The 27,740-nt window shown below is 38.0% G+C and overlaps 1 protein-coding gene across 1 annotated transcript in view; it reads right to left on the reverse strand.

The window, feature by feature from the left end:
- thsd7aa (thrombospondin, type I, domain containing 7Aa) overlaps window positions 1-27,740 on the reverse strand; it is a 406,075-nt gene that overhangs the window by 39,485 nt on the left and 338,850 nt on the right. Inside the window, exons 14-22 of the mRNA XM_059972618.1 lie at window positions 26,638-26,816; window positions 24,254-24,259; window positions 19,964-20,097; window positions 17,974-18,127; window positions 17,456-17,597; window positions 15,331-15,446; window positions 7,444-7,561; window positions 4,289-4,434; window positions 2,055-2,229 (exon numbers count right to left, since the gene is read on the reverse strand). Coding sequence (XP_059828601.1) covers window positions 2,055-2,229; window positions 4,289-4,434; window positions 7,444-7,561; window positions 15,331-15,446; window positions 17,456-17,597; window positions 17,974-18,127; window positions 19,964-20,097; window positions 24,254-24,259; window positions 26,638-26,816 — 1,170 coding nt within the window. The remainder of the gene's footprint in view (window positions 1-2,054; window positions 2,230-4,288; window positions 4,435-7,443; window positions 7,562-15,330; window positions 15,447-17,455; window positions 17,598-17,973; window positions 18,128-19,963; window positions 20,098-24,253; window positions 24,260-26,637; window positions 26,817-27,740) is intronic.

Raw genomic sequence — 27,740 nt, forward strand, 5'->3', positions numbered from 1 at the left:
AGTTATACTTATATCAATTAATTCTACAGTTTACAAGCAATGCAACATCCACACAGAAAATAGCACAAATATGCATTTCAAATGTAGGATTATCTATAAATAATAAATATTACACTTTGATCCTGCTGACAAGCCGTGTGATGTACTCTGAAGAGACATTAAAAAATAATGCATTGCGCATTTGTTCAGAAACAAGTGAGACCATAAGACATAGGAGCTGAATTGGGACATTTGGCCCTTCGAGTCTGTTCTGCAATTTCATCCTTGCTGATCCTTTTCCCTCTCAGAGCCAATCTCCTCCCTTCTCCCCATATTCCTTCATGCCGTGACTAATCAAGAATCTATCAACTTCCTTCTTAAATATACTCAATGACTTGGACTCCACAGCCACTTGTGGCAACAAATTCCACATATTCACCACTCTCCAGCTAAATCATTGAAACTGTTAGCATATCTCCGATTGTCTTTAGAGTAGTTTCTATTCCCAGTATCAATACTGAGAATTGAAATTAGGCTGCCAGTCATTTACCTCATATGTGCCTACCTTCCCTTCAGCAAGATTTGAAAAAATCAGCTCTTCATTGTTTATTTAATATGGTTCTCTATTCAAATAAAGGATGGCCTATATACAACTCGAGAATTGTTTATAACTTCACTACTAAGTGTTTAATATTCCTCATTAATGTCTGAATACACAAGTAAATTGATATGTATTAAGTTAATATATCTATGTGACAAACTATTATAGAAATAAATAAGTTTATGATTAATTTAATAAAATATAGTTGACCAAATTTTAATATAAATAAACTGCTGGACTGACTCAGTACACCAGCCAGGATCCATGGAGGCCATTTTGGGTTGAGACCCCACTCCAGATCCTGCATTATTGCAAATGAGTCACAAGAGACTGCAGATACTGGAACGTGGAGCAAAAATTCAAATGCTGGAACAACTTTGTGGTCAAGCAGCATCTGTGGAGGCATCAGGATGGTTGACATTTTGGGTCAGGGCTGAGCCACTGATTACTTCCAGCAGATTAATTTCTGTTTAGTATAAATGAATTAGTCAGTGAATTACAAATAGCACAGAAAAAATTAACATCCCAAACAGGTTCCAGTATTATTGACATTTTGTGATATTGTACAAACTTTCTAACTGAAGTACTTAACCTTTTATAATCAGGAATAAAAGAATATACACACACTGGCCTCTTTATTAGGTACCTGGTGAACCTGCTGCGATTTTCTGCTGCTGTAGCCCATCCACTTCAAGGTTCCACATATTGAAAATTCAGAGAGGCTTTTCTGTACACCATTGTTGCAACACACCATTCTGTCGGGTTCAACCACCAGTCTGGCTGTTCTCCTCTGATCTCTCTCATTAACAAGGTGCTTCGGCCTACAGAACTGATGCTATTTACTGGAATTTTTTTTTTGGTTTTTTTCCATTTTCTGTAAATATTGGACAATGTTGTACATGTAAATCCTGGGAGATCAGCAGTTTCTGAGATTCTCAAACCACCCTGTCTGGCAACAACAATCATCTCATGGTCAAAATCACTTGGATCACAATTCTTCCCCATTCTGACATTTGATCTGAACAGAACTGAACCCTTGACCATGTCTGCATGCTTTTATGTATTGAGTTGCTGCCACGTGATTGGCTAGTTAGATATTTGCATGAACAAGTAGGAGAATGATCTACCTAATAAAGTGGTGACTGAGTATATTCAATTATGGATATATGAATTACAGTGTATCCCAAAATGTGATCATTATGCTCCATCAGGTCCTCTCGAACAAGACCAAACAACTGTTCTACATTTAATTGCTACAACAGAATTAAGAAGCTGCCCTCCCAATAGATTTGAGAATTTTGGGCATTCAGTATAAAACAGTGAGCTCAAACTCTTTAAATACACTTGCAGCGAATTAACCTTTGAACCAGGGATTCAAGTTCTGAAATTTACATGTGTGCAGATATGCTCTCTTTACTTTTCAGCAGCATCATTTCTGTCAGGGGTTGAAAAATAGTCCTAGAGGCTCCAGTACCTGGACATGGGACAGCACAGGATGCCTGCAGAACAATCTGTTTGTCTCCGTTCACCACAGGCTCCAGGTCAGCACATAATTCGTCATCAACCAACTTGCCAGAATCGCCACTGGTTCCATCAAATACAACACATGACATGTTTCGATACTTCATCCCACTTCCACACTGGGCATCCTTTAGTAAGATAAAGAAGTAATTGTGATTACACTGAAAGTCAACGTTACAGCCTTGAATATTCATTATATAAGTTGCTTTTAAGTTAAGGTAAAGCATTTGTAGTGGGCAAGCATGCTGGTGACATAAATATTGCCGGACAAAACTCTTAAAAGTTCAGAGGAGCTGAGAATCTTAAGAGCACAGGCACACTAATCTATTAGAGTGCAAGCTGATAATAAAATTAAGAAAAGCACATCTTTGGTTTAATAAGTAAAAATAAATTCTACAAAAAAAAAACAAAATGTTTACAATGCACAGTGCTAAAGAGGCCACAGTGTGACTTTCTTTGGATGTTTTATCTTTGGAAAGATGGGACAGCACTGGAAGGTGTACAATAGATACATAATAAGGTGATTTTTAAAATAGACTTTACATCTATGGAGAACAAAGGTTTAGAGTACTTTGGAGTTCAAAATTATTTGTGGTTCTTTTAAGTTAGAAACCAGAAAAATAAAAATATAGCATCATGATTTGGGTACATTAATTTAAGATTTGAATTTCAAGAAACGAACTGTCCGAGATGATGGTGCTATTTTAATCCTTTATGTTTCTTAAGAAAGAAGCTGCCAAATGTTTGATCCTTGGGCATGTGTGGAAATTAAAGGAAAATTTCTTCGATCTGGTCTAAAATTCTTCATGATATTTATGAAATTTATCCATAGCTACTGGAGTGTTCCCCAGAACAGCACATGCACCAATCCGTTCCTTACCCCGCCATGTCCTGAAATTACAGGTAGAATGATCCAATGGGAATTCTTTGTTGCATTATAGTGGGGAGGTAGTTAACTGGCTCCTCAGTATGAGGCCCATCTGCCTTCAGATTACCCAGATTGTCAGGGTCAGGAGAACTACTGGGCAATTATAGATACCCTTGAGTCTTTTCTGTCAGCTTACAAAGATTGTGTTAGAATTGCATCCAAGATTTATGTACTTAAATTTCTATGGTAGACTTTGAACCTGGACCTTCTGCCCTTGAACTGACGGAAGCACAGAATGATCCTTGGCTGACATCTTAGTGGTTTTGAAAATATTAGGGAGGTAAATACTTTCTGTTGCTACACTGTTTTGTTAGGAATGCATGCTCTGTGAACGTAGGCTCCTTCTGATTTCTGGAAGTGACTAGCTGCTATTTCAAATATTCTGTGTCTCTCTGACTCCTACACCGAGCTCCATTCATTGCACAGCAACTCCATCACTGTGCACTTGCCCATCTTAATGCACAGAACTGTTTCACTACACAGATCATTTATTAGTAGTATAATTTATTACTCACAGCTGTCACTATTGCAGCATATAAGCTGCATCAATCACGTCCTGAAAAAGTGAACACCTTGCAGATAAGTTAAATGAGCAAAAAAAACATTTAAGCTAACCTAAGTCAAATATGAAGTGTAAGAAAGAATAGCATTTATCAAAGTTTACTCAATTAATCTTGTTTAGATTTATGGTTTTTGTGAATATTTCTAGAGTATCACTGTGAAATAAATGGGATTTAAAGGCGTTCTACAGTGGTGATCAGATTACAATAAAGCAAACTTTTGAAAAGCTGGAGGCACTGCTTGAGCTACTGAAGCAAACCACAGAATAAAGGGGTGATATGGCTCACACATCTCAGCAGGGTAACTGTCTTCCTCCGCCCAACGGCTAATTCTCAGAGACATACCCTCAGTCTATTTTTTCATCCTTTACCTCCTTATCTGAGGTTGCAGATCCTCTCTGGCAGCTCTCTGGTCCATATAATTTAACACTCAAACTTTAAAGAAGGGAGAAGCAAGAAATTGCAGGGTGAAAAATAATAGCTTTAGAAAGCAGAAAAATCAAATCAAAGAGTGACCATAAAACCATCTGTAACAACTACAAAGAAAAGACAGATTATTCCAATTTTGTACAATCATCACAAAAATGATGGCTGCGCTAATCTGAGAACAGGAGCAATTATTTGGTTTATTTATCCCAGAAATCACTGAATGAGGTTGCTTCTACTGTTAGCATACAGAACAGAGAGTGGTTAATATACCTCCACTTTACATTGGCCCCATTCACTGTACTGCCAGCGATAACAAGGTCGGATTGGGCATGATTTGGACTGTTCCAGCTGCATTACGCATGGTCTCCCATCTCCTTGGAATGGCTGAATCAAAGTCCTCTTTCGTTTCATTACTCCTAGATACAGAAGATACACATGTCACAGTTTCTTCATTATAAGAACCTAATTTTCTCCTCCTTCATGTTTCTATAAAATCTGCAATTGAAAGGATATAATGAAGTTCAATTCTTAATGTGTATTTCCATGAATTTGAATACATACATGTAGATACTAAGATATTGCATAAGGCCATAAGACATGCAGCAGAATTAGGCACTTCTGCTAAGTTTTATTGACCCTCGACGAACAGTCAAAGAACAGAAAATACAATACAGTAGAGTTTCTACTGCTGGCTACATGTTCCACGCAGTCTCATTTTGAACCTCCACGTGTCCGTGGGGTACCTCACATCCACAATAGTTGGTCTACTACAGAGTTACCGCCGCCAGCACACTTGAGGCATCTGCTTTTATATTAATTCCTTACTAATTGAAATCTTACATTCCAGTGTTATTGGCTGTAGGTCATGTAACTGACCTTTAACATCTTTTTTATTGGCTCTGCTTCATGCCAGCATCTATTTATTGCCCTCTACCCAGCAAGTGACAAACGGTAATTTATGGCTCTTTGTTCTCCATCAGCAACTGGCTTGAATCAGGCAGAACAAAGACCCCAACAGTCAAAAAAACTGCATGTTAAATCCAACCAAAGAACACCTCACAAATAACTTCTTAGTTAGAAATGATCTTTAGTTCAGTAGATTATCAGAGGCATCATTTTGTCACCTTTAAAACACTGATCAAGCCAAATGATTAGCTCACAAAATGGAGAAGTATTGATAAAATGGGAGCCACCATCTCCTATGTCATGGCAAGAACAATGGCAATTCATCTGCCTTCTTCTACTGTCCTTGATTCATTCAAATTCACTGATTTGCAGATGAGTTCTTTCTGCCCAACACTTGCTTTTGTATTCTAGTCCTTTCAAAATGAATGCTAACGTATTTGCCTTCCTCACCACTGACTCAACTTGCAAGTTACCCATTAGGGAATCCTGCATGAAGACCTCCAAGTCATTTTGCACCTTGATTTTTGAACTCTCTCTCCATGTAGAAAATAGTCTAACACCTTTATTCCTTCCAACAAAGTGCATGACTATACACTTCCTTACACTATATTCCACCTGCCACTTCTTTGCCCATTCTCCCAATCCGTCTAAGTTCTTCTGTAGACTCCCAGCTTCCTGAATAGTAGCTGTCTCTCCACCTGTCTTTGAAGCATCTGCATACTTGATTCTGTTGTCCAAATCATTTTATATAATATTAAAAGAAGCAGACACCTCTGTGGAACACTACTAGTCACTAGCAGCCAACCAGAAGAGAGTCCAATTATACCCACTCTTTGTCTCCTGTCAGTCTGCCAATCTTCTATCCATGTTAGTATATTTCCTATAATCCAATGGACTCATATCTTGTAAAACAGCTTCATGTGCAGCATTTTGTCAAAGCCCTTCTGAAAACCCAACTATACAACCTCCACTGACTCTCCTTTGTCTATGCTGCCTGTTGTTTTCTCAACAAATTCCAACAGCTTTGACAAGCAAGATATTCCCTTAAGGAAACCATACTGAGTTTTGCCTATTTTATCATATGCCTCCAAGTACTCTGAAGTCTCATGATTAATAATGGACTCTAACATATTCCCAACCAGTGAAGTCAGGCTAACTGGCTTATAATAGTTCTCTTTCTTCTGCCTTCTTCCCTTCTTAAAGAGTAGAGTGACTTTTGCAAATTTCCAGTCCTTCGGATCATTTCAGGATCCAAAGATTCCTGAATGATCATTACTAATAAATCCACAATCTCTTCAGCTACAACTTTCAAAACACTAGGGTGTAGTTTAACTGGTCCAGGTGATTTATCTGTCTTCAGACTTTTCAGCTTCCCAAGCACCTTTTCTTAGTAATAACAACTACACTCACTTCTCTCACTGATACTCTCGTATTTCTGGTATACTGCTAGTGTTTTCCACAGTGAAGACTGACACATGATACATAGTTATTAAATTTGGCTACCATTTCTTTGTCAGTCATTATTACCTCTTCAGGGTCATTTTCCAGTGGTCTGAGATCCACTTTCACCTCTCTTTTATTCTTTATATATCTGGGGAAAAAACTCATATCCTCTTTTGTATTATTAGCTATCTTCCTTCGTATTTCTTCTTTTCTCATCTTTTTTGTAATTTATTTTTTTATTGGTTCAACTTTTTTTTAGTTGCTTTCTGTTGGTTTTTGAAAGCTTCCCAATTCTCTAACTTCCCACTTCCCACTAATTTTTGCTATATTATAATCTTTTCCTTTTATGCTGTCTTTGACTTCCCTTGTCAGAATATTTGCATCAACCTCCTTTTAGAAACCCTTTTCATTTTTGTGAAGTATCTATCCTGTACCTTCTGAACTACCCCCAGAAACTCCAGCCATTGCTGTTCTGCCATCATCCCTGCTAGTGGCCCTTTCCAATTAAATTTGGCCAACTCTTCTGTCATGCCTGTTATTCCACTTACTCCACTATATTACTGATAGATCAGATTTTAGCTTCTCCCTCTCAAATGGCAGGGTGAATTCTATCATATTATAATCACTGCTTCCCAAGGTTTCCTATACCTTAAGCTCTCAAATCAAATTTGGGGAGCCAATCCAGATTTGTCTTTCCCCTACTGGGCTCAATCACAAGCTGCTCTAAAAAGCCATTACATAGGCATTCTTTGTTCCTATTTATAAATTCAATTCACTTTCCAAAGCAGCTACTACTGCTTTGCTGATAATGCATATTGAATGTTTGAATAGATTAGAGGTACTACTGTTAAAATGTACCTGAATGTGAACTAACACTGTTAGATAAATCACAAAATGCTAGAAACTGGAGAGAGAAATGGGCCTTTGCTGTAAAACGTTACTTCTGATTTTTCTTCCACAAATGCACCATTGTTTCGTTTTTATTTTAGAATTTTGACATCAAGTTATTTCTAATATTCATTTCTTAAAGTATTACATGCTGAGCTGAAATGAATTGCATTAATATCAATACGTACCTCCAAGACCACATGACTGTGAACAATCAGACCAGGGTGACCAGTCAGAAAACAGACAATTCACCGGGCATTCCACAGTACATGATGCATTCATCTGCCATGTCTTTTGTAAACCCAGCTGTTAACAGAAGCAAAGAACACTTTCAATTTGTTGCTAGGCCAGTTGTTAATTTTAGGACTCATAAAAAGTTAGCTGTATGGGAGAACAAGGCTTTCCATTTCCTTTGAAGCTTTCAACTTGTAACAATGGTTACGTATTTGCAAAATTATCACCTAGGCACAACTATCCTCAGAAATTTGATCTGGTTATTGAATGAATCCACTCACTTTCATTCCATTTGATAAAATTGGATAGATTCCATTTCATCTCCAACAGGATTAGACCACCAAGCGTATCTTTCCCTGCCCCTCTCGTTTCTGCTTTCTTCAGGGATTGCTCCTTATGCGACTCACTTGTCTATTCATCCCTCCCCACTGATCTCCCTGCTAACACTTAACCTTGCAAGCTAAACAAGTGCTATACCTGCCCCTACACCTCCTCCCTCATTACCATTCAGGGCTCCAAACAGTCCTTCCAGGTGAGGCAACATTTTACTTGTGAATCTGTTGGGGTCATCTACTGTATCCAGTGTTCCCGGTGTGGCCTCCTGTATATTGGTGAGACCCTACGTAGATTGGGAGACTGCTTCATCGAACACCTGTGCTCTGTCTGCCAGAAAAAGTGGGATCTCCCAGATCTCCCATTTTAATCCCACTTTCTATTCCCATTCCAACATGTCAGTCCACGGCCTACTCTACTGCCACAATGTGGCCACACTCGTGTTGGAGGAGCAACAACTTATATTCCGTCTGGATAGCCTCCAACCTGATGGCATGAACATTGATTCTTCAAACCCCTGGTAATGGTTTATCTCCTCTCCCCCGCCTTATCATTCTCCATTCCGATTTCCTTCTCTCACCTTATCTCCTTACCTGCCCATCACCTCCGTCAGGTGCTCCTCCCCCTTCCCTTTCTTCTATGGCCTTCTGTCCTCTTCAATCAGATTCCCACTTCTCCAGTGCTTTATCTCTTTCACCAATTGATGGTCCAGCTCTTTATCTCACCCTCTCCTCCTCCTGGTCTCACCTATCACTTACTACCTTGTATTGCTTCCTGCTCTTCTCCCACCTTCTTATTCTGACTTCCCATCCTTTCTCTCCTGTTCTGATGAAGGGTGTTGGCCCAAAACATCAACTGTTTACTCTTTTCCATAGATGCTGCCTGGCCTGCTGAGTTCCTCCAGCATTTTGCCTATGTTGCTTGGATTTCCAGCATCTACAGATTTTCTCTTGTTTGCTTTGGGTTCCTTTTCGGGCTGGTTTACCCACCTACCTGATCTTACACTTTTTAAAAATTGCTCCCACATAATCTATTAGAAGATATGCTGCCTGCCTACCAGCAATGATGGGATATACCAGTCACTGGCACATTTCTTAAATGCAGCTTTTAAATCAGATTTTCAGTTACTAGGATCCTTCCTGTTACTGTACAAATAAAAAAAAAATAAGCACTCAGAAATAATTCTACCGTCATATCTGCAAACTTCTCTTTACCATTCCATGACACAAAAAAAAAAGAAGTTTTGAAATTGACACTGGAGAGATAGTAAAGGGGGCTAAAGAAATGGCAGAAGAACTTAATAGATCTTTGCTGGGGAACGCACTGGTTCCTGTTTACTTCAGATTTTAGATACAACACTGAGTCATGTCATCTGCAGAAATTCCCTGATGACTCAGCAATTGTTGGGTGTATAAAGGGAGGAGGATGAATACAGGGACTTTGGAGGAGGACCTTGTCAAATGCTGTGTTGAATCATCTGCAGTTCAACATCAGTAAGACAAAGGAAAAGGTGATGGATTCAGGAAGACTAAACCTGCATTGCTCCTTGTTCTATTGATGGTGAGGACATGGATCTGGTGAGGACCCACAGGTACTTGGGGTTCACCTAGATGGCAGACTTGAGTGGAGGACCAACACAGAGGCTGTGTACAAAAAAGGACCAGAGTCACCTTTACTTTCTGAGGAGACTGTGGTCCTTTGGATTATGTAGGCCTTTCCTTCACATGTTCTACCAGTCTGTTGTTGCTAGTACAATCTTCTGTGCAGTATGTGTGCTGGGACAATGGCATCAACACGGGTGATGCCAACAGGCTTAATAAACTAATTAGAAAGGCTGACTCTGTTATAGGAGTCAGACTGGACATACTGGAGGCTGTGGTAGAACAAAGGATCCTATGGAAAATCCTGCCAATTCTAGACAATGTATCTCGCTCTTTGCATGCCACTTTGGCTGAACAGAGGAGCAGTTTTAGTAATAGACTAAAACAACTGTGATGCTCCAAAGAATGCTATATGAGGTCATTCTTACCCTTGACCAATAGGCCTTATAATGAGTCAACATAGAACCACTGAAGTGATGACCCCCTCCTGTTATACTGTTTGAGGTAACTTATTTTATAATCTTTCTTATTTCCCTTTGTACATTTGTATATCTGTGCACTTGTAATGCTACTATGAGACTGTAATTCCCTTTGGGATCAACAACGTATCTATCTATATATCATCCGTCTAATAAGTATTTTGCATCAGTCTTTACTGTGGAAGACACGAGCAGTATGCCAGAAATTTGGGAGGGTCATGGGGCAGAAGTGACGGTAGTTGCTATTACTAAGGAGGAGGTGCCTGCGAAGCTGTCAAGTTTGAAGGTAGATAAGTCACCTGGACCAGATGGACTACACTCCAGGGTTCTGAAAGAGGTAGCTGAAGAGATTCTGGAGGCATTAGTACTGATCTTTTAAGAATCGCTAGATTCTGCAATGTTTTCTGAGGACTGAGAAACGGTGGAGCAGACTCGATGGGCCAAATGACTTAATTCAGCTCCTATATCTTGTGGTCTTATGGACTGGAAACTTTCTAAATCCACTCCACTCTTTAAAATGGGAAGAAGGCAGAAAAATGTCAATTATAGGCCAGTTAGCCTTACACTAGTGGTTAGGAAGATGTTGGAGTCTATTATGATGGATTTAGTTTCATGGTAATATTTCAATTATTTTCCTTAAGGGAAAACATGCCTGACAAATGTTTTGGAATTATTTGGAGAAATAACAGGCAGGTTAAGCAAAAGAGAGTCAGTGGATTTTCAAAATGACTTTGACAAGGTGCTGCATATGAGGCTGATGAACAAGATAAGAGCCTATGGTATTACAGGAAAGATACTAATATGGATAGAAGATTGGCATGAGGAAAATAATGGAAATAAAGGGGGCCTTTTCTGGTTGGCAGCTGGTGACTAGTGGTGCTCTACAGGGGTTGATATTTTCACATTATATGTCAATGATTTGGATGCTGGAATTGATGGTTTTGCAGTCAGGTTTTCCAGACAATGCAAAGATACGTGGTGGGTTAGGTAGCATTGAGGAAGAGGGGAGTCAGCAGAAGAACTTAGACTGATTGGGAGAATGGACAAAGAAGTGGCAGATGGAATATAGTGTGGGGAAGATTGCAGTCATGCATTTTGATAGATTTATTATCTAAATGGGGAGAAAATTCAAAACCCAGATGTGCAAAGGGACCTGGGAGTCCTCATGCAGGATTGTTTAAAGGTTAACTTTCAGGTTGGATCAGTGGTAATGAAGGCAAGTGCAAGGATTAGAATACAAAAGTAAGGATGTACAGTAACACTGAGGCTTTATGAGACATTGGTCAGACTGCACTTAGAGTATTATGAGCAGTTTTGGGCTCCTTAACTAAAAAAAAAATGTGTTGGCATTGGAGAAGGTCTATAGAGAAGATTCTTGAGAGTGATTCTGTGAATTAAAAAGTTAATGTAAGAGGAGCGTTTGATGTCTCTGGGCCTGGAAAAGTATAGTGGATGTGGAGGGGATGTTTCCTATAGTGGGGGAGTCTAGGACCAGAGGGCACAGACTCAGAATAGAGGGGCATCCATTTAGAATGGAGATGAGGAACGTCTTCAGTGGGAGGGTGGTGAATCTGTGGAATTTGTTGCCACAGAAGGCTATGGAGTCCAAATCATTGACTATATATAAAGTGGAGGTTGAGAGGTTTTTAATTAGACGCAGCATCAAAGGTTACATACAGAAGGCAGGAGAATGGGGTTGAGAGGGATAATCTGTGATGAAATAGCGGAGCAGTCATGATGGGCCAAATGAACAAATTCTGCTCCTCATCTTACGGTCTTATCATTGTCTGCACATCTCAGTAGTGAGCTCAATATTCAAAGTACAATTATTAACAAAGTACGTATTGCAAAGAACAGCATTAAACTTTTTAGAGTGGGCTCTGTGAATATCGGGCACAGTCCTGGAATATTGGTATGATCAGTGAAAATGTAAGGGTTTTTGAGACTAGAAGTCAAGCTATAAGAATGCAGACACAGTGCTGCAAATAGTTCAATGGCTTCACACATCTGGACAGAGTCAATGGACGTAATTTTAAATGCCATTGCTCACTAACCACCACATCACTTGCCTATGCTCATAATATCACACTCCATCACCTACTCAACAATCCAAGAAACCTAGTTTTGCTGCATTTTTCAATGCGAGAGGATCTATATTAATGAGCAAAGTAATATCAGTTCAGGTATACATCAAGTTAATATCAAATAATGGTGGTTTTGTGTAAAGCCAGTGTAAATCAGAGAAGTGAAAGTTTTATACAAAATACTACACATCTCTCGTGTATCATGAGGAGTATTACATACCTCTTATGAATAGGATGAGTAGTACTACATGTCTCTCATGTAGAGGAGAGGTTTACAGAGACATGGACCAAACATGAGCAAATGGGATTAGCTTACATGGGCATCTTGGTCAACTTGGTCATGAGTTGGGTCAAAGGGCATGTTTCATTGCTGCATTACTCTATACTTCAGTTAACACAAAGCATTCTGTAAAATTCCTAACCTCTGTACATATTTTAAACATAAGAAAGTTTGCAAATGCTGGAAATCCACAGTAGCATACACAAAGTGCTGGAGGAACTTAGCATGTCAGGCAGCATCCATGGAAATGAACAAGTAGCTGATGTTCCAGGCCGAGATCCTTCTTTAGGATCAAGTCCTGAAGAAGGGTCTAGCCCAAAATGTCAGCCTTTTATTTATTTACTTTCCAAAAAGTAGTAACAAATAAAATGAATTATTCCTCTTCAATTATTTTAATACTGCACAAGGCTATGGAAATTGAATCAAATCCCTAAACAGCAGTTAAATGTAGTGAATTGCAATAAAGCAAATTTGCCAACCACACATTATTCTAAACAGCACCAGGAAATGGCATTGAAGGCTTGACTTTGTGTTTATCAATTGGTTTCTTTTCACACCTGTTTAGAAGTGTATGAACAAAGAATGTAGGCACTTATGCTTAGTTAATAAACATAGATAAGTAATGCTGATGACATTTGTTGTTAAACGATTTAGTCCCGTACTGTAATTCAAAATGAAATATTTTCCAGCCAGTCGCAGATTTCCAAAATGCCAGTAATATATAAAACTTAGTAATACGAACATTAAAAAATCACCATTAAGATATTCAAAAACCAATCACACAGCTCTTATCCTTCCACTATATCTCCAGATTAAGCAAAAAAAAATCTCAATTTGTCTTTCTTTTACTGACAGGTGAATGTGTCCTTGAAGAATGAATGAGTAAGATTAATCTGCATAATATTTAACAACTGAATATGAGCAGAGTCCATTATTCATTTTTTTTACCATGTACAGTACATTACATCTTTTTCTTCCTTATTGAAATATCAAACAATTTCTATTCAATCATTTCAGAACAACCAGGATACAGAAACCCACCCTCATTTTCCACTTTATTTCTTTACATTAGCTTGCATTACTGCAATCTTATAAAAATTAATTTTTTTATAAGAATTGAAAAAAATCAATCCTTTTCTATGGTAATCAGTGGATTCATTTGTGTTCGCATAGACATGCAATTAGTAAGTGGCCAGTGGTTGGTGAAAGTACAATGAATAGTATAGACAGACACAATCTCCAGATAGTCAAAATAAGAAATACATTTATTTCTGCTGTTGATTTTCTCAGTACTTTTATAGGGCTCTTTGTGGAAGAGAGTGCTATTTTTTTTTACACAAAAGATTGGTCAATCCCCAATTTTATGGTCAAATAAAAACCTGACAAGCACTGATCTACTGTTTTGTCTGAACACATAAGAAAGCAATTCTCATTTCATTCACTTCACAGAAGAAAACCTGTGTGAGGTTTTGAATACAAATCATTTCAGTTCAAAATCTGGCCCAACACCAAAGGAATTCCCGACCCTCAATGCAAAAAGAGATTCTGAAACGCTTACTATTATGGAAAGGCATTAGCTTTTGTCTATGCTGTTCTTAATTGGGTACTTAAACTTTTCCTTATGGCAGCTTAGTTCTCATTTTTTAATGTTGCTCCTTATCTCCCTACCTCCTCTAAATTCTTGACTCTTTCATTTTTTATGAGATACTGTTCAGACAATGTGCAACAGCTGAAAAATACATAGGAAATATTAAGTCCAAACTACTTAAACAACTGGAAACTATTTAAATAGTTTTCCTTGTTGCCTGACTGGAAGCCAGCTTGTTTGAGAGGGCATTGTACAAAAAACTCACAGAAGGTGATTTGAGTAGAATGAGGGGAAAAACGTAGGAGGTGGGGAATTAAGAGATTGTAGATTGGACTGGATGCAATTTCAGTAGTGAAGTTGGGGATGAATGAAGGCATAGGATGTGGTGGATCAAAGGCTGCATTTGTAAGCAGTATTTCAAATAATTTACCTAACGCAACTGGCTTTTCCTGCTTTCCTTTAGATGTGAATCCTGAAAAAGCCAGCCTGTTGCTGTTAAATCTGAAATTTGCTAAAATCTAAGAAATTTAACCTCTTAACATATGTAAAGCACTTGGCTCTGATTAAAGCAGTGCACTGACACAAAGTGGATTGAATTTCAGAATTTGACCTTTTCTGCATTTATTTCTACCCTTTTTTAAGGATTAAAATCTCCCTCAAATGTAACATTAACAGACATCCCACCTCTCCCAAAAGTTCCTGGAGTCTCCCGCAGATTGATAGCAGCTCCCTGATGCCTGCAAATTTTATGCTATATCCCAGAAATCGATTTTTTAAGAGCAAGAGTGGGAGAGAGGGAGGGAGGGAGGGAGGGAGAGGGAGAGAGAGAGAGAAAGAGAAAGAGAGAAAATACACGCCATGGCAGAGTGTTCCAAAAAAAGAAAATATAAAACATACTTCATCCCAGTCTACACTAAAATGTACCCTTGCCTAATAGGGGTCAAAAATAATGACAGTGTTGCTTGCTGCACTGTTTGCAACAGTGACTTTTCTATTGCTCATGGTGGGTTAAATCACTGTTGAGGTGAGTTTAACAGGCGTCATTTATTTATTAGCATAGCTTTCGTTATTTAAACTAGCTGGCCAGTTGCTAAGGAGCTACTCTGTTGCAGATATCCCACTTCTCCCGGGAGTCTCCCGCAAATTGATGGCGCTACCTCCCTGAAATGAATTTTTGCAGGGTGGGATGTCTGCATTAGTTTGTTACAAATACCATGCAAGCAGAACATTATTGAAACCTTTTCCCCTGCATGTAACTGGTTAACACTTGTTTCTATTTCTGCATGTGTAATAAAAGGCAAAACAAATTATATAGTCATAGAGATTGACTGAAGATTGTCCATAGTAATTTTAATAGCCTAGAAATAACCTGAGGGAAAGAAAACAGTGGTGTAAGGTGAGCAAATGAAGCATTAGTTTGTGCAAAGCTATTATTTTTCAGATTCTTCTAGTAGAATTTTTATACCATAGACATACCTCTTCACAGTACTTGAGATCAACTGATTTGCCATCACTGCGAACACAATCCAACATTCTTGTTTTAATTCCATTCCCACATACTGCTTTTTCACTCAACTGACAAGTGCTCCAATCTAGAAAACGGAAGATAATTGGCAGTCTCCAAAATAGATTTAACATACAGTACAAGACAAAAGGACTTTCTCCTGCCAAGGAAACCCATTAGCAGCTTTAACACTTCCATACAGGTAGGTCTATCTTTGGAAGAAACATTGTGTCGTGAAATGCAAATGATGGAACATTGCTCTCCTGAGGATTCATCATATTGATTCCTGGCACTGGGGAATTGTAATATGAGGATAGATTCAGCAGGCAGTGGCTAAACAATCAAACTTAAAATGATCGCATTGAAAAATGTGGTATTTATATGGGCCTTCACAGCGTAGTTGCAAGAATGAGAAAAAAACGCAAAAAAATTCAGCTATCAAGCAGCATTTGTGAAGACAAAGTCATGGTTGATATTCCGGGGGACAGTACTGATGCAAGGTTATTTGTTGTTGAAGATTACAGCATCTGCAGCCCTGTCTCCTTTTGCAGGGCTGATGTTTACCTGGTTGAGATGTCTAGAACTGGAGATCACTCTCTTAAAAGAAAGATTTGGCCATTCGGAGAGGAAAAAAAAGTAATTCCGTATTTAGATGGCAGTGAATCTTCACAATACTCCACTCCATTGAGCTGCGGGCCCAGAATTTGTGTATTCAAGACGCAGATCAACAGTTTTTAGGATATTAAGTGTTTTGTGGGATATGAGATTACCTGCTCAGGTGAAAGATCAGCCACAGTCTTACTGAAGGGACTGAAAACCTATTCCTACTCTGGCATCTCATATCCTCATGTGGTAAATTGTTCCTGCTGCTTCCCACATGCAGCCGTTCAGGGGCTCTGGCCATTGCTCGCAAAATTACCATTTATTGACCATCCATAACTGCCTGTCAAGTGTCAACCACGTTAGTGGGCCAGGAGTCATCTATAGGCCGGATCACAGAAGCATGGCAAATTTCAGATGGGATTTTATGATCCAGTAGTTTCATGATTCTTTTTTAAAAGTTTTAGATCAATTTAATAATTTGAATTGGAAACTGTCTTAGTGGGAATGGAACTCATGTCCATGAATATTTGTTCAGGAAAGCTACAACGATCTCTGTGGGCAGCCAGTTTTATACCCATAAGCAGACTTAGTCATTAGTACAGGCACACTGGTCAGTGTTACAATAATTCCTTTTGGTCCATTGTGGTGGATGCAGTTGGTCTAAAGCTTGCCCAGACTCAGATCTCAAACAGATCATCATATTGTGGTACCAATTAGTTCCACAAGGAAAGGTTAAGTTAGGTGCCTCCTAATTGGATCAAAATCTATCCAAAACAAAGAATCTTTTTACTGAATCAGTTCCACCGAATACTTAAAAAAATAACAAAAGTTATTATGGAAAATAATTAGGGATTCATTTCTTAAAGGTCAAAGTTCAAAGTAAATTTTATTTTCAAAGTACATACATGTCACCATATACAACCCTGAGATTCATTTTCTTGTGGGCATACTCAACAAATCTTTGGAATAGTAATTATAACAGAATCAATGAATGACTGCCAAACTAGGGTTTCCAACCAGAGTGCAGATCACAACAAAAGTACAAATTCAAAAAGAAGAGAGAATAATATAAACAAATAAGCAATAAATATTGAGAATGAGTTGAAGAGTCCTTTAAAGTGAATCTATTAGTTGTGGAAACATTTCAATGATGGGGCAACAGAAGCTGAGTAAAGTTTGTTCAAGAACAGAAGAATATCTTCGGGCGCTGGAGATGCAAAGCAATACACACAAAGTGCTGGAAGAAATCAGCAGGCCAGGCAGCACCTCTGGAAAAGGGTAAACATTCGACTTTTCGGTCCGAGACACTTAATCAGGAGCCATTGTTCAAGAGCCTGATGGCTGAGGGGCGTTTGTTTTAACATGAGTTAATTTAATGGTTTATGGAAAAAAAATCACACAACACCGATGATTAACATAGTTCATGTAAAAGCGTTTAAGGGACTAAAATAGACAAGTCTTCTTAGTTAGCAGTGTAAAGAGTGCCTCAGTTACCTGTAACATTGTATGTGTAGTGAAAGCAGTTACTGTTCAGACGGCATGGCTCGGTCTCCGTTTCATCTGGACAGGGTTTCCCTTCTGCAGACTGCCTCATTGGAACAGCTGACCGCTCTCGGGTGGCACTAGTGTTACACGGCTGAAACAAAGCACACACATGTTTTTGAACAATTCATGTCAAGGTCACCTCATGTAGGATTTGAGTGTCCTCTAAATAGAATTTATATATCACATAAGAGAAACAAAAGAGGTGTAATTTTTGTTTAAATTAGTTAACTGTGTCTACAAAGTTATACTTTGCTACAAGGACAGTCCTTTTAAGATAAAATACAGAATATTCTACAATTACTTTCTTAATGATTTCTCAAGGATCTTGTCAAAACAATGATGCTGTCTTACTTTATTACTGAAATTAATTTCAACGCGTTATTTGCTTTGCACAATAATTACAATAAACAAGTTAGTGCACTGATTACACATCCAATGTTGAGTGTAACCAGTCCCTGTCTTTTTACCAGGAGACACCTGCTCCAAGATGACCACTCAGACATAACACAGTCATCAGGGCATGGCAACTTGCACTGCCTGGAACCCAAAGGCATTTCTTCTGGGTCACAGAGGTAGTCTTCGACAAATTCGATAGGGCCATCCACTGTGTTCTGCATACACCTATATTTCCAGAGAGAAAAAAAATCGCGTTTACCTATGCTGAAGTCAGCCCTTGCTTGTTGCAGTCCAAAATAATAAGTGAGGTTATATGATAATCTTATTTCAACAACCAGATAATTAGTCAGTGACCTAGTAATTTTACTGCTTGTGTATATTTTATCAGCAGATTCAAAAATATAATGGTTATTTATACTTGGGAACTTTCTTTGGGGCCTCTCATCTTCAAAACATGACATCCACATTTAATCCTCTTAGACATCAATGCTTTAATTGTAGCAAGGTCAACAGAAGATTCACATCTTCTCTTAAAGTACTAATTCCCTTCCCAAATATGTCATTAGGAAGCTTGCAATTTAATTCTCTCACTTGCTGTCACTCAAGTAACATATAAAAGTCTGAAACCAAGATGCTAATTGAGATCTCGGCGTGAGTTATGGTTCAGTTGGTAGCAGCCTTGCTGAAGTCAGAAGCATTTGAGCTTGTGACCTACTTCAGAATCTTGAATAAAAAATTGGGAGGTTCTAGTGACAGCAAAAATCCGAGGAGAGGGAGCCATATATAGTATCAGATACCTGGAAGCTCACGAAAGAACCCAAATGTTTAGCCATTTAGCAAGAGAAGAGCAAAGAGATAGGTTTCTCATGTGACAAATTCTGCATGATGATCTGGGGCAGAAACCTTGGCTGAGCTTCCCCTTCCCAATTCTTGGAATACTGAAATCCATCGTTCCCTGTATTGCTCTTTGTTTGGTCTGCAAACTTTGCAACAAAGCCATCAATTCCATCATGCAAATTATTGATATATAATGTAAAAAGAATCAGGTCCAACACAGATCCCTGTGGAACACCACTAGTCACCGGCTGCCAACCAGAGAAGGCTCCCTTTATTTCCACTCTTTGCCTCCTAATAGTCAGCCAATGCTTTATCCATGCTAGAATCTTTCCTGTGAAACCATGGGCTTGTAGCTGTTAAGCAGCCTCATGTGTGGCACCTTGTCAAAGGCCTTCTGAAAATGCAAATACATACCACCAACTGATTCTCCTTTGTCAATCCTGCTTATTATTTCTTCAAAGAATCCCAACATATGTGTCAGGCAAGATTTTACCTTGAGCAAACTATGCCTACTGTGGCCAATTTTATCATATGCCCCCAAGTATGCTAAAACCACATCTTTAACAATCGACTCCAAAAATTTCAGAACCACTGAAGTCAGACTAACTGGTCTATAATTTCCTTTCTTGTGCTTCTCTCCCTTCTTGAAGAATGGAGTGATATTTGCAATTATCCAGTCATCCAGAACGATTTCAGAATCTGGTGATTCTTGAAAGATCATTACTAATGACTCCACAATCTCTTCAAACACTTATTTCAAAACCCTGGGATGTACACCATTTCGTCCAGGTGACTTGTCTAACTTCAGGTCTTTCAGTTTCCCAAGAGCCTTCTCCCTAGTTATAGTAACTTCACACACTTCATGACCCCTGACTCCATACTGCTAATGTCTTCCACAGTGAAGACTGTTGCAAAATAGTTCATCGACTATTTCCTTGTTCCCCATTACTGCCTTTCCAGCATCATTTTCCGTGTCCATTTCCCCCCTTTTTATTACCTCATGTATCTGCAGAAAATGTTGTAACCCCCTTTTAATAGTATTGGCTTGCTTACTTCCATATTCCATCTTAAAATTCTTAATGACTTTTTTAGTTGCCTTCTCTTGGTATTTGAAAGCTTCCCAATCCCCTAAACTCCCAACAAATTTTGCTGTATTATATGCCCTCATGGTACCATACAATCTCTAAGCCTTTGAATAAAACAAGTGATTACACTTGACTTTACCTCACTTTTCGAGTCTGCACCCCTTTCCCACAGTTTTCCTTCAGATCCACAGCGCTCACTTTGCATACACTCCATGGCTCTGCTATCCACACGTACTGACTGCAGTCACTGTGGCAGGGAACAACTTCATATACCTACAATGATAATGACACATACCATATTGACTTCAATACTTGATACTTCACATTCAAACCACAAGAGTCTTCTTTATTAATCAACCCCACTAGAAGTGTACTGAATTTCCAATTTTTGCTGTCTTTATGTTTTTTTTCTGTAATTATACAATAGGTTCACAGTGAACGGATGCCACTCAAAGCCCCTTTATTTCTTTTTGCAGCATGATGGATAGGATCATTATTGCAACCATATAGGGTTTGGTTCGAGAAGCCTTTAGATAAAGCCCAGGAGGAATATCAAAGATCAAAGGTGAAATAAAATATAAGATGACCTTGATAGATAGTGAGACAGTTAGCTACAATGCTTGACACCAGGTTCAGAATTAATGAAAATCTTGAGCGAAAAAATACTGTGTAACACTGAAGTCATCTTTGGTCTATTGAAAACAGAACCAATATGTGGGAGGATATTGGGGGGGCGGGGGTTTGCTGGGTAATGGATATAACAGCCAGCCAATACCCATGTACACATTTAGCAACTAAAGATCCTAAATTAAACTCAACTATCCTCCTCTATTCTCAATAAAAAGTTTTTAAAGTATAAGTTTAGTCATCTAACATTTAATTTGATAAACACCTAATAAATATTTGCTCTGTGAAAAGGTGAAACAAATTGCAAATATCAGAAACTAATATTATTCAATTTTTGTTGCAGATATGCACTTTATCTGTTATTTTGCACCCTTAATTCTGGTTCCCTCTCCTTAGTTGCTGCCTGATATGCTGTGTTAGTTCCTATACTCTTAACCTGTTTAATTAGAATACCAGAGTCTGCTCAGGATTAAAGCTTCATGCAATTGTGTTTCAACATGTTTTGAGATCATCATTCAAAGGTTAAAATTTCAAAGTTCGAAGTGCATTTATTATCAAAGTACGTAAACATTATACAACCTTGAGATTTGCCTCCTTACAGGTAGCCATAAAACAAAGTGATCTTAAAACAACTCATTAAAAAAAGATTGTCAAACACCCAACATGCAGAGAGTAAAAACAATAAAAGTAAGCAAATAGCTTTCTGAACTGGATTCTTAAAAGTTGTGAAAGACAAATCTTATCTTTGAAATGTTTATTGTTATTTAAAATAAGGTAGTTCCTGACTATATATAGATTCAACAGGATGTTAAGAGGCATTTTGATAGACACAGGCATAGAAGGGGAATTGAGGGATATAAGGCTCATGCAGACAGATGCATAGTTTAAATTAGCAACATTCTCAGCACACATATGATGGGCCAAAGGGCCTGCTCCTGTGTTGTATTGTTCCATGTTCTGTATGGTGACAAATGTAAAGATAATGTAACCTGCATTCCCTCCTCTCACTAGACCATGACTCTGGATTCAGTCTGCAAATATGGTTTTAGAGAGAATTATAAAATACTTAAGTCAGCCAAACTACTAGAAGGTTGCAACATATGAGACTAGTGGTAAATTGTTACGTGTTTCTTTTTATCATTTAAATGCTTAATGAATTGATGATTTGTTTTTAATTGCAGATATTAGTACAGGGGATCCATGGATTACAGAAAATTTAATGTACAGAAATCAAACTTTACAAAATTCTCCCATACGGTTATAAAACACTTTTTTCAAGCTAGTTGTAATAGTAATGATAATAACCATCATAATATGTAGCATATTATTATGTCACAAGCGTATGTAATTCTGTTAAGAAGTACACATCACTGAAATGAAAGCACAGCCTAGAAAAATGAAGAAATTATCATTATAGAAGAAAAAGTTAACCAATGGAAGAGCATGACTCTTCATGGAGGACATCCCCATGATCTGAGCAGACTAGGTATTGACAAGTAAGCATCGAATGCCTGGCTCAGAATTAGAGACATCTTCCAAGAAGCAGAGAGGTTCCTTGCGGCAATACAGGACCAGGTGGTCAATACAAAAAGTTATCAAAAAAACATAACGAAAGACCAACAAGTTCAGCATGATAAATGCAGAAAATGGCAAGGTAAGAAACAATCCAACACATTACAGGATCCTGCAGCAGTTTAACTCAATCTGATTACTTACATAGGGACAATCAATTGGTAAACATCATTTACCAGAATCTCGCTTTAAAATACAAACTCATAAGAGACATCAGGCCTTATTATAACTACAAGCCTGATCCAGTTTTAGACTCAGAGTCCTACAAATTATATTACAACAGAACCTTTACTACAGATGGGGCAACCCATAATAACCATCTGGATATAATATTACAGGATAAAAAAAACAAGAACAACTTACTTAATAGATATAGCCTTTCCAAACACAAATAACATACAGATAACAAAACGTGAAAAACACCGGAAATATGCTGAAGTAAAGGAGAGATTTGAAAGACTATAGAACATTAACAATGTATACATGTCCCAATAGTAATATCTACAACTGGTATCATCCCCAAGTCATTAAACAAAAGCATTAAACAATTAGGCCTTTACAACAATATTTATATAAATCTTCAGATATCACAATACTAGACACACTACAATAGCTCAAAAGTTTCTAGCAATTGAGAAATGAGTGTGCTTGGCTATGCCAGTAACTCAGGTTTACCTGCCTGAGATGAGATAAAATAAAAACATAAGAATAAGAATAATATTTTATGATATTCATTAATGACTGGATAGAGTACTTATTCCATTAGTTTACTTATGGGTGGTACAGTATTAGAATTCAATGAAATGAAAGAATTACAACAAGTGATGTAGTGTCATGGGTATCAATAGAAAACAGGTGTTTCTGACATACAGAGAAATCAGCTTATGGGTAGTTTTCAGGGACCTGGAGAACCCTTACATATTCTAACCTGATACGTATCTGTATTCGAAACAGTCCCATATATCTAGTAGTTCATATTTAGTAGTAGCATCATCTGTTTTTCTTTTGATAGGAGGAGTGAATCAGTAATAGCCAATAATTGAAAATGACAAACCTACTGATCTGGAAATCTCAAACGAAAACAGAAAATGATGTTGATAATCACCAGACACAACAATAATGTCTAGATAGAAAAATAATTATGTTTTGTGGCATTGGCAACAGTAGAGATGAAGAATCATTGACCTGAAATGACCTGAAATGTTACTCTTTCCATATTTGTTACCTAACTTGCTGATTATTTGATAACATATTGGTCTGGAGTTACAGTTGGATTGGTGGTGACAATTCTAGCATTCGTATTCTTTGTTCCACAGAATTCTGCAACAGAATGACAGCTCATGTACAGAACTGTCAAGTATGGAAATTGAGAAGTTGCTACAGTATGGTGCACTGCTGTAACCATCTTCAGTGCTCCTGGAGTATTGTTTAATACCTTGGTCCTCTTATTTAAGAAATAAAATGCTGGTATCAGAGGCAGTCCAAAAGAGATCCATTGAGGACATTACTATGAAGAAAAGGTTGCCTTATCATGAGCAGCAAAAAAAAAATCTACAGGCATATCCACTGTAGTTCAAAAGAATGAGGAGTGATCTTATAGAAATACATAGCAATGTATTTTTATGGAGAAACAATATAGCTTACATTGTGACCAACAGAAAATGAGTAAGGGAAATTAGCCTATCAAACACAAGAACACACACACACACACACACACACACACACACACACTCACACACACACACACACACACACATGCCCCTGGACACACAGAGAGACAGGCAGACACACACTCACACACACACATGTCCCTGGACACACAGATGCTCTCACACACACACACACACACACACACACACACACACACACACACACACATGCCCCTGGACACACAGACACTCACACACACACACACACACTCACACACACACATGCCCCTGGACACACAGATGCTCACACACACACACACACACACATGCCCCTGGACACACAGACACTCACACACACACACACATGCCCCTGGACACACAGAGAGACAGGCAGACACACACACACACACACACACACACACACACACACACACACACACACACACACAGTGACTTGTGCAAATAGTTTAATTCAAACCAAGATAAATCATTAATGCCAACGCTTAATTACACATGATTGTGGACAAAGAGTAAGGCCGAATTACTAGACAAGGATTTAACAGTGGATTGTTCTGGCTTACCTGAGCCTGTTTTGAATACACGAGTCATCAAAGCAGTGGCACAAAAAAGATATAAAGAAATGTTATTATTCAATTTAGTCATTCATTGTTTCGAAAATTCAATACTGTTCAAAATGAAATAGTGTAAATTATAATTTCTAGTAATTTTAAAAATAGATCAATATATATTTGTGTTCTTACAGAATGGGCTTTTAAGCCTTGTAATTCAAATAACATCAATTTTAAATTTGTTGATTTTTGCCAACTCCATTTAATATCAAAGTCAAAATTTTAGAACCTTCGCCATGTGCTCAACACTCTGGCTGCAATGAGACATGTGGAGACATAAACCTAAAGTTTCAATATTCACTGTCACTGTAGGTGACATTGTGAAATGTCTGTCACCACCCATTACAAGATCAGAGGTGAAACATCATGGAAGAGATACCATTTGGCATTGACCTGGCTTAATTGCTGAGAGCCATGCCTGTCTATATTTTCTAGTCACTTTTTTATTTGTTTGATAACCTATGTTTTACTCCCATTAAGTAAAGCTCCTTTTGCATATGTTCAGCCAAATGGGTGCCATTGCGCTTGCCTGCAGGTCTTCCTCTTTGGGCAGTAGACTGAGGAGTTACACTAGATCTGTTAAGACCATTGGTCCTGAGAAACTGTATTATTCACTTCCTGTCCTATGCTTTTTCATTCTTATTAGATCAACCAGTGATTTTATTCCCATCCAACATAAAGACTTAACACATCAAAGTCTAGATTTTCACTGGAGCTTTTCTATTAGAATCCCATTGAAAATATTATGAGAGCAAGTTTCTTTTCCTTTCTTGTTTTGCCAACTGCTTCAATAGAAATGAATTCTATTGTATTGTTTCAAAGGATTTCATTTTAAATTGAATTTTCAGTTCTACTGCAAGTTAGCAGCTTTCAGTCTCCTTGTTACCTCGATTTACTGAGATCCAGTTAACTACTAGAGTCAAAACATTAAAAAAATGCTATAACCTGCTTTTTTTATAACATGCCAATTGTAATGTTTTTCAAAGGAAATTTTTAAATCTCTTATAATCATGACAATATCTGTTCCTGCTTTTTTAAAAAAAATTATAAATTCATAAGCTGCCTGCATTCAACTGGGGAGAAAGGTGTATATTTGGAATTTCGTGTCTTTGTGTATAAAGTTACTATGTGGTGTTTATAATTAGAAGATTTAGCACAGGTTGACAGTTTCAGATTTAAATATGTTTTCTCCCATAGTGTTTACACAGACAGGACTTCTTGACAACTTCTTGTTTTTCACTCCAGCTAACATTTGCTTCCCAGCTGCCCATTTTAATGAGACTTCACCGAACACATCTGTCTAATGAGTCTCCAAGGTACAAAACTAGATTGGACTTATGAAAGAAGTTGGTATGATATTTTCAAAGCACACACTATGCAGTTATTTATTCTCCTTTTGCTCTATCTAGAGATGATCTTTTAATTAAAAGATTTGGACATGAAACCCCTGGTGAAGGATGCTTTAACTGACTTGTTTTATCGATTTGTTGATAGCCACACAAATGTAGTGGCCTTGACCTTTCTATTGTCAGTATACCATTCTGCACATTGCTCTAAATAGAATCAGAAGCAGGGCCTGAATAACAAAACAAAATGCTATATATTTTTTAACTTTCTGGGATATTTGGACACATTTCTTTGCCCCTGTCTAGTTGATCATATACTCTCAGCAGTATGGGAGTGGGTGAATTAAGTACTGAGAATCAAGTAGGGATACATGACCTCCTCCCAACTTATCAACAAAGTCTCCTTTATATGAATACCATTAGGCACCAGGGAATGGTTGCCCTGCTGGTTATTTGTCCTTGTTCAATACAGCTTGATCTGTAAGGAAGATGCAGTGGGTGTTGAATTTGAATATTTCCTTCCTCTCTGTTCATGTTACTATGTGCCTGTTCTGCAATCACTATTGGATAGCTTCAGCTAAGATATCACTGAAATGAAAAATGCCATTTAATCAAAAATAAAGTTACATTATTCTTTTGCATCACTGTATTTCTATTGGAGTCTCAGACTCCACCAACATCAAGAGATTCAAAAGTAAATTCAAAATGTTCACAATGTTTCCTTTTTTTTATATTTATAACAAAAAAATTATATTTGCCTGAATTTAGACTGCAGGGTTAAAGTTATACTGAACTTAAAGGTTTAGAGTCAAATTCCAAATCCAGTGTAAACATGATCACATCTATGATATTGGAAAATATCTAGTTATTGATGTAACAGCTGTTGTGGCTAATAGATGTTTAATTAGCTGTCAAGTTCACTGTCAACTCAGCAGTTACATCATCAAAACTTCCAAACATAATGGTAAAATCTACAATGTTTATAATTACCTGGTTGGCGTGATCAAGCTTTGGACAAGGCCGTCCGCCATTATATGGCTTCTCACGCAGCCACTTGGATCTGACCTTCACTCCACTGCCGCAGGACTTGCTACAGCGAGACCAATTAGACCACTCACTAAGCTTACAGTCAGATGGGCAGGGAATGACACAGGCTTCCTCTATGTATGCTGACATCAGAGAAAACAATTGAAGCAGTTATAAATGCATGATAGTGACTGCTCATGTTATAAGAAATCAGAGTGACTTTCTGATTAAACCAGTTCAGTTATCAAATGCTTAATGTGAGTGACAGCAGATCTCAAAAGAAAACAAAAAAGGGTAGTAATAGTGGCATGTTCCACACTCAGATACAAAATACAGGAGCCAAGGTTAAATAGGAGGCTGTGTGACCTACTCATGCATTTACCGAGGCTCCATACTGATAGGAAGTATGGATTATATTTCTGGATATTGAAGCAATTAAGGGATATGTGAATTTAGGCAGCAAAGTAGTGCTGAAGGAAAACATAAGGCATAATCTATTCAGTAGGAGCAGGTGTAAATGTCTGAATGTTCTATTCCTGCTCCTCCCACAGTCACTTCCATTGGCCAAAAGTGAAATTGAAAAATTAGAGCATAAGGCTAATTTCTACTGAGTTTGGCTAGCATCTCTTTAGAGTGGGGTATGAGCAGTTTCATGGGATATCATACCATGAAATGAGTCCCATGTTATTTTTGGACTGGAGATCAGGTACATTGGTACCTTCATGCTTGGGTTCTATGGAAATAGTCTAATCTTTTAAAATACTCCTTTTTTAACATAATGGTGTTGGGTAGACTGATGGGACTGAAGGCTGATAAATCCCCAGGGCCTGATGGTCTGCATCCCAGAGTACTTAAGGAGGTGGTTCTAGAAATCGTGGGTGCACTGGTAATCATTTTCCAATGTTCTATAGATTCAGGATCAGTTCCTGAGGATTGGAGGGTAGCTAATGTTATCCCACTTTTTAAGAAAGGACGGAGAGAGAAAACAGGGAATTATAAACCAGTTAGCCAGACATCAGTGGTGAGGAAGATGCTGGAGTCAATTATAAAAGATGAAATAGTGGCAC

Source organism: Hypanus sabinus, chromosome 6, assembly GCF_030144855.1.
Source record: "Hypanus sabinus isolate sHypSab1 chromosome 6, sHypSab1.hap1, whole genome shotgun sequence".
Taxonomy (NCBI): Eukaryota; Metazoa; Chordata; class Chondrichthyes; order Myliobatiformes; family Dasyatidae; genus Hypanus; species Hypanus sabinus.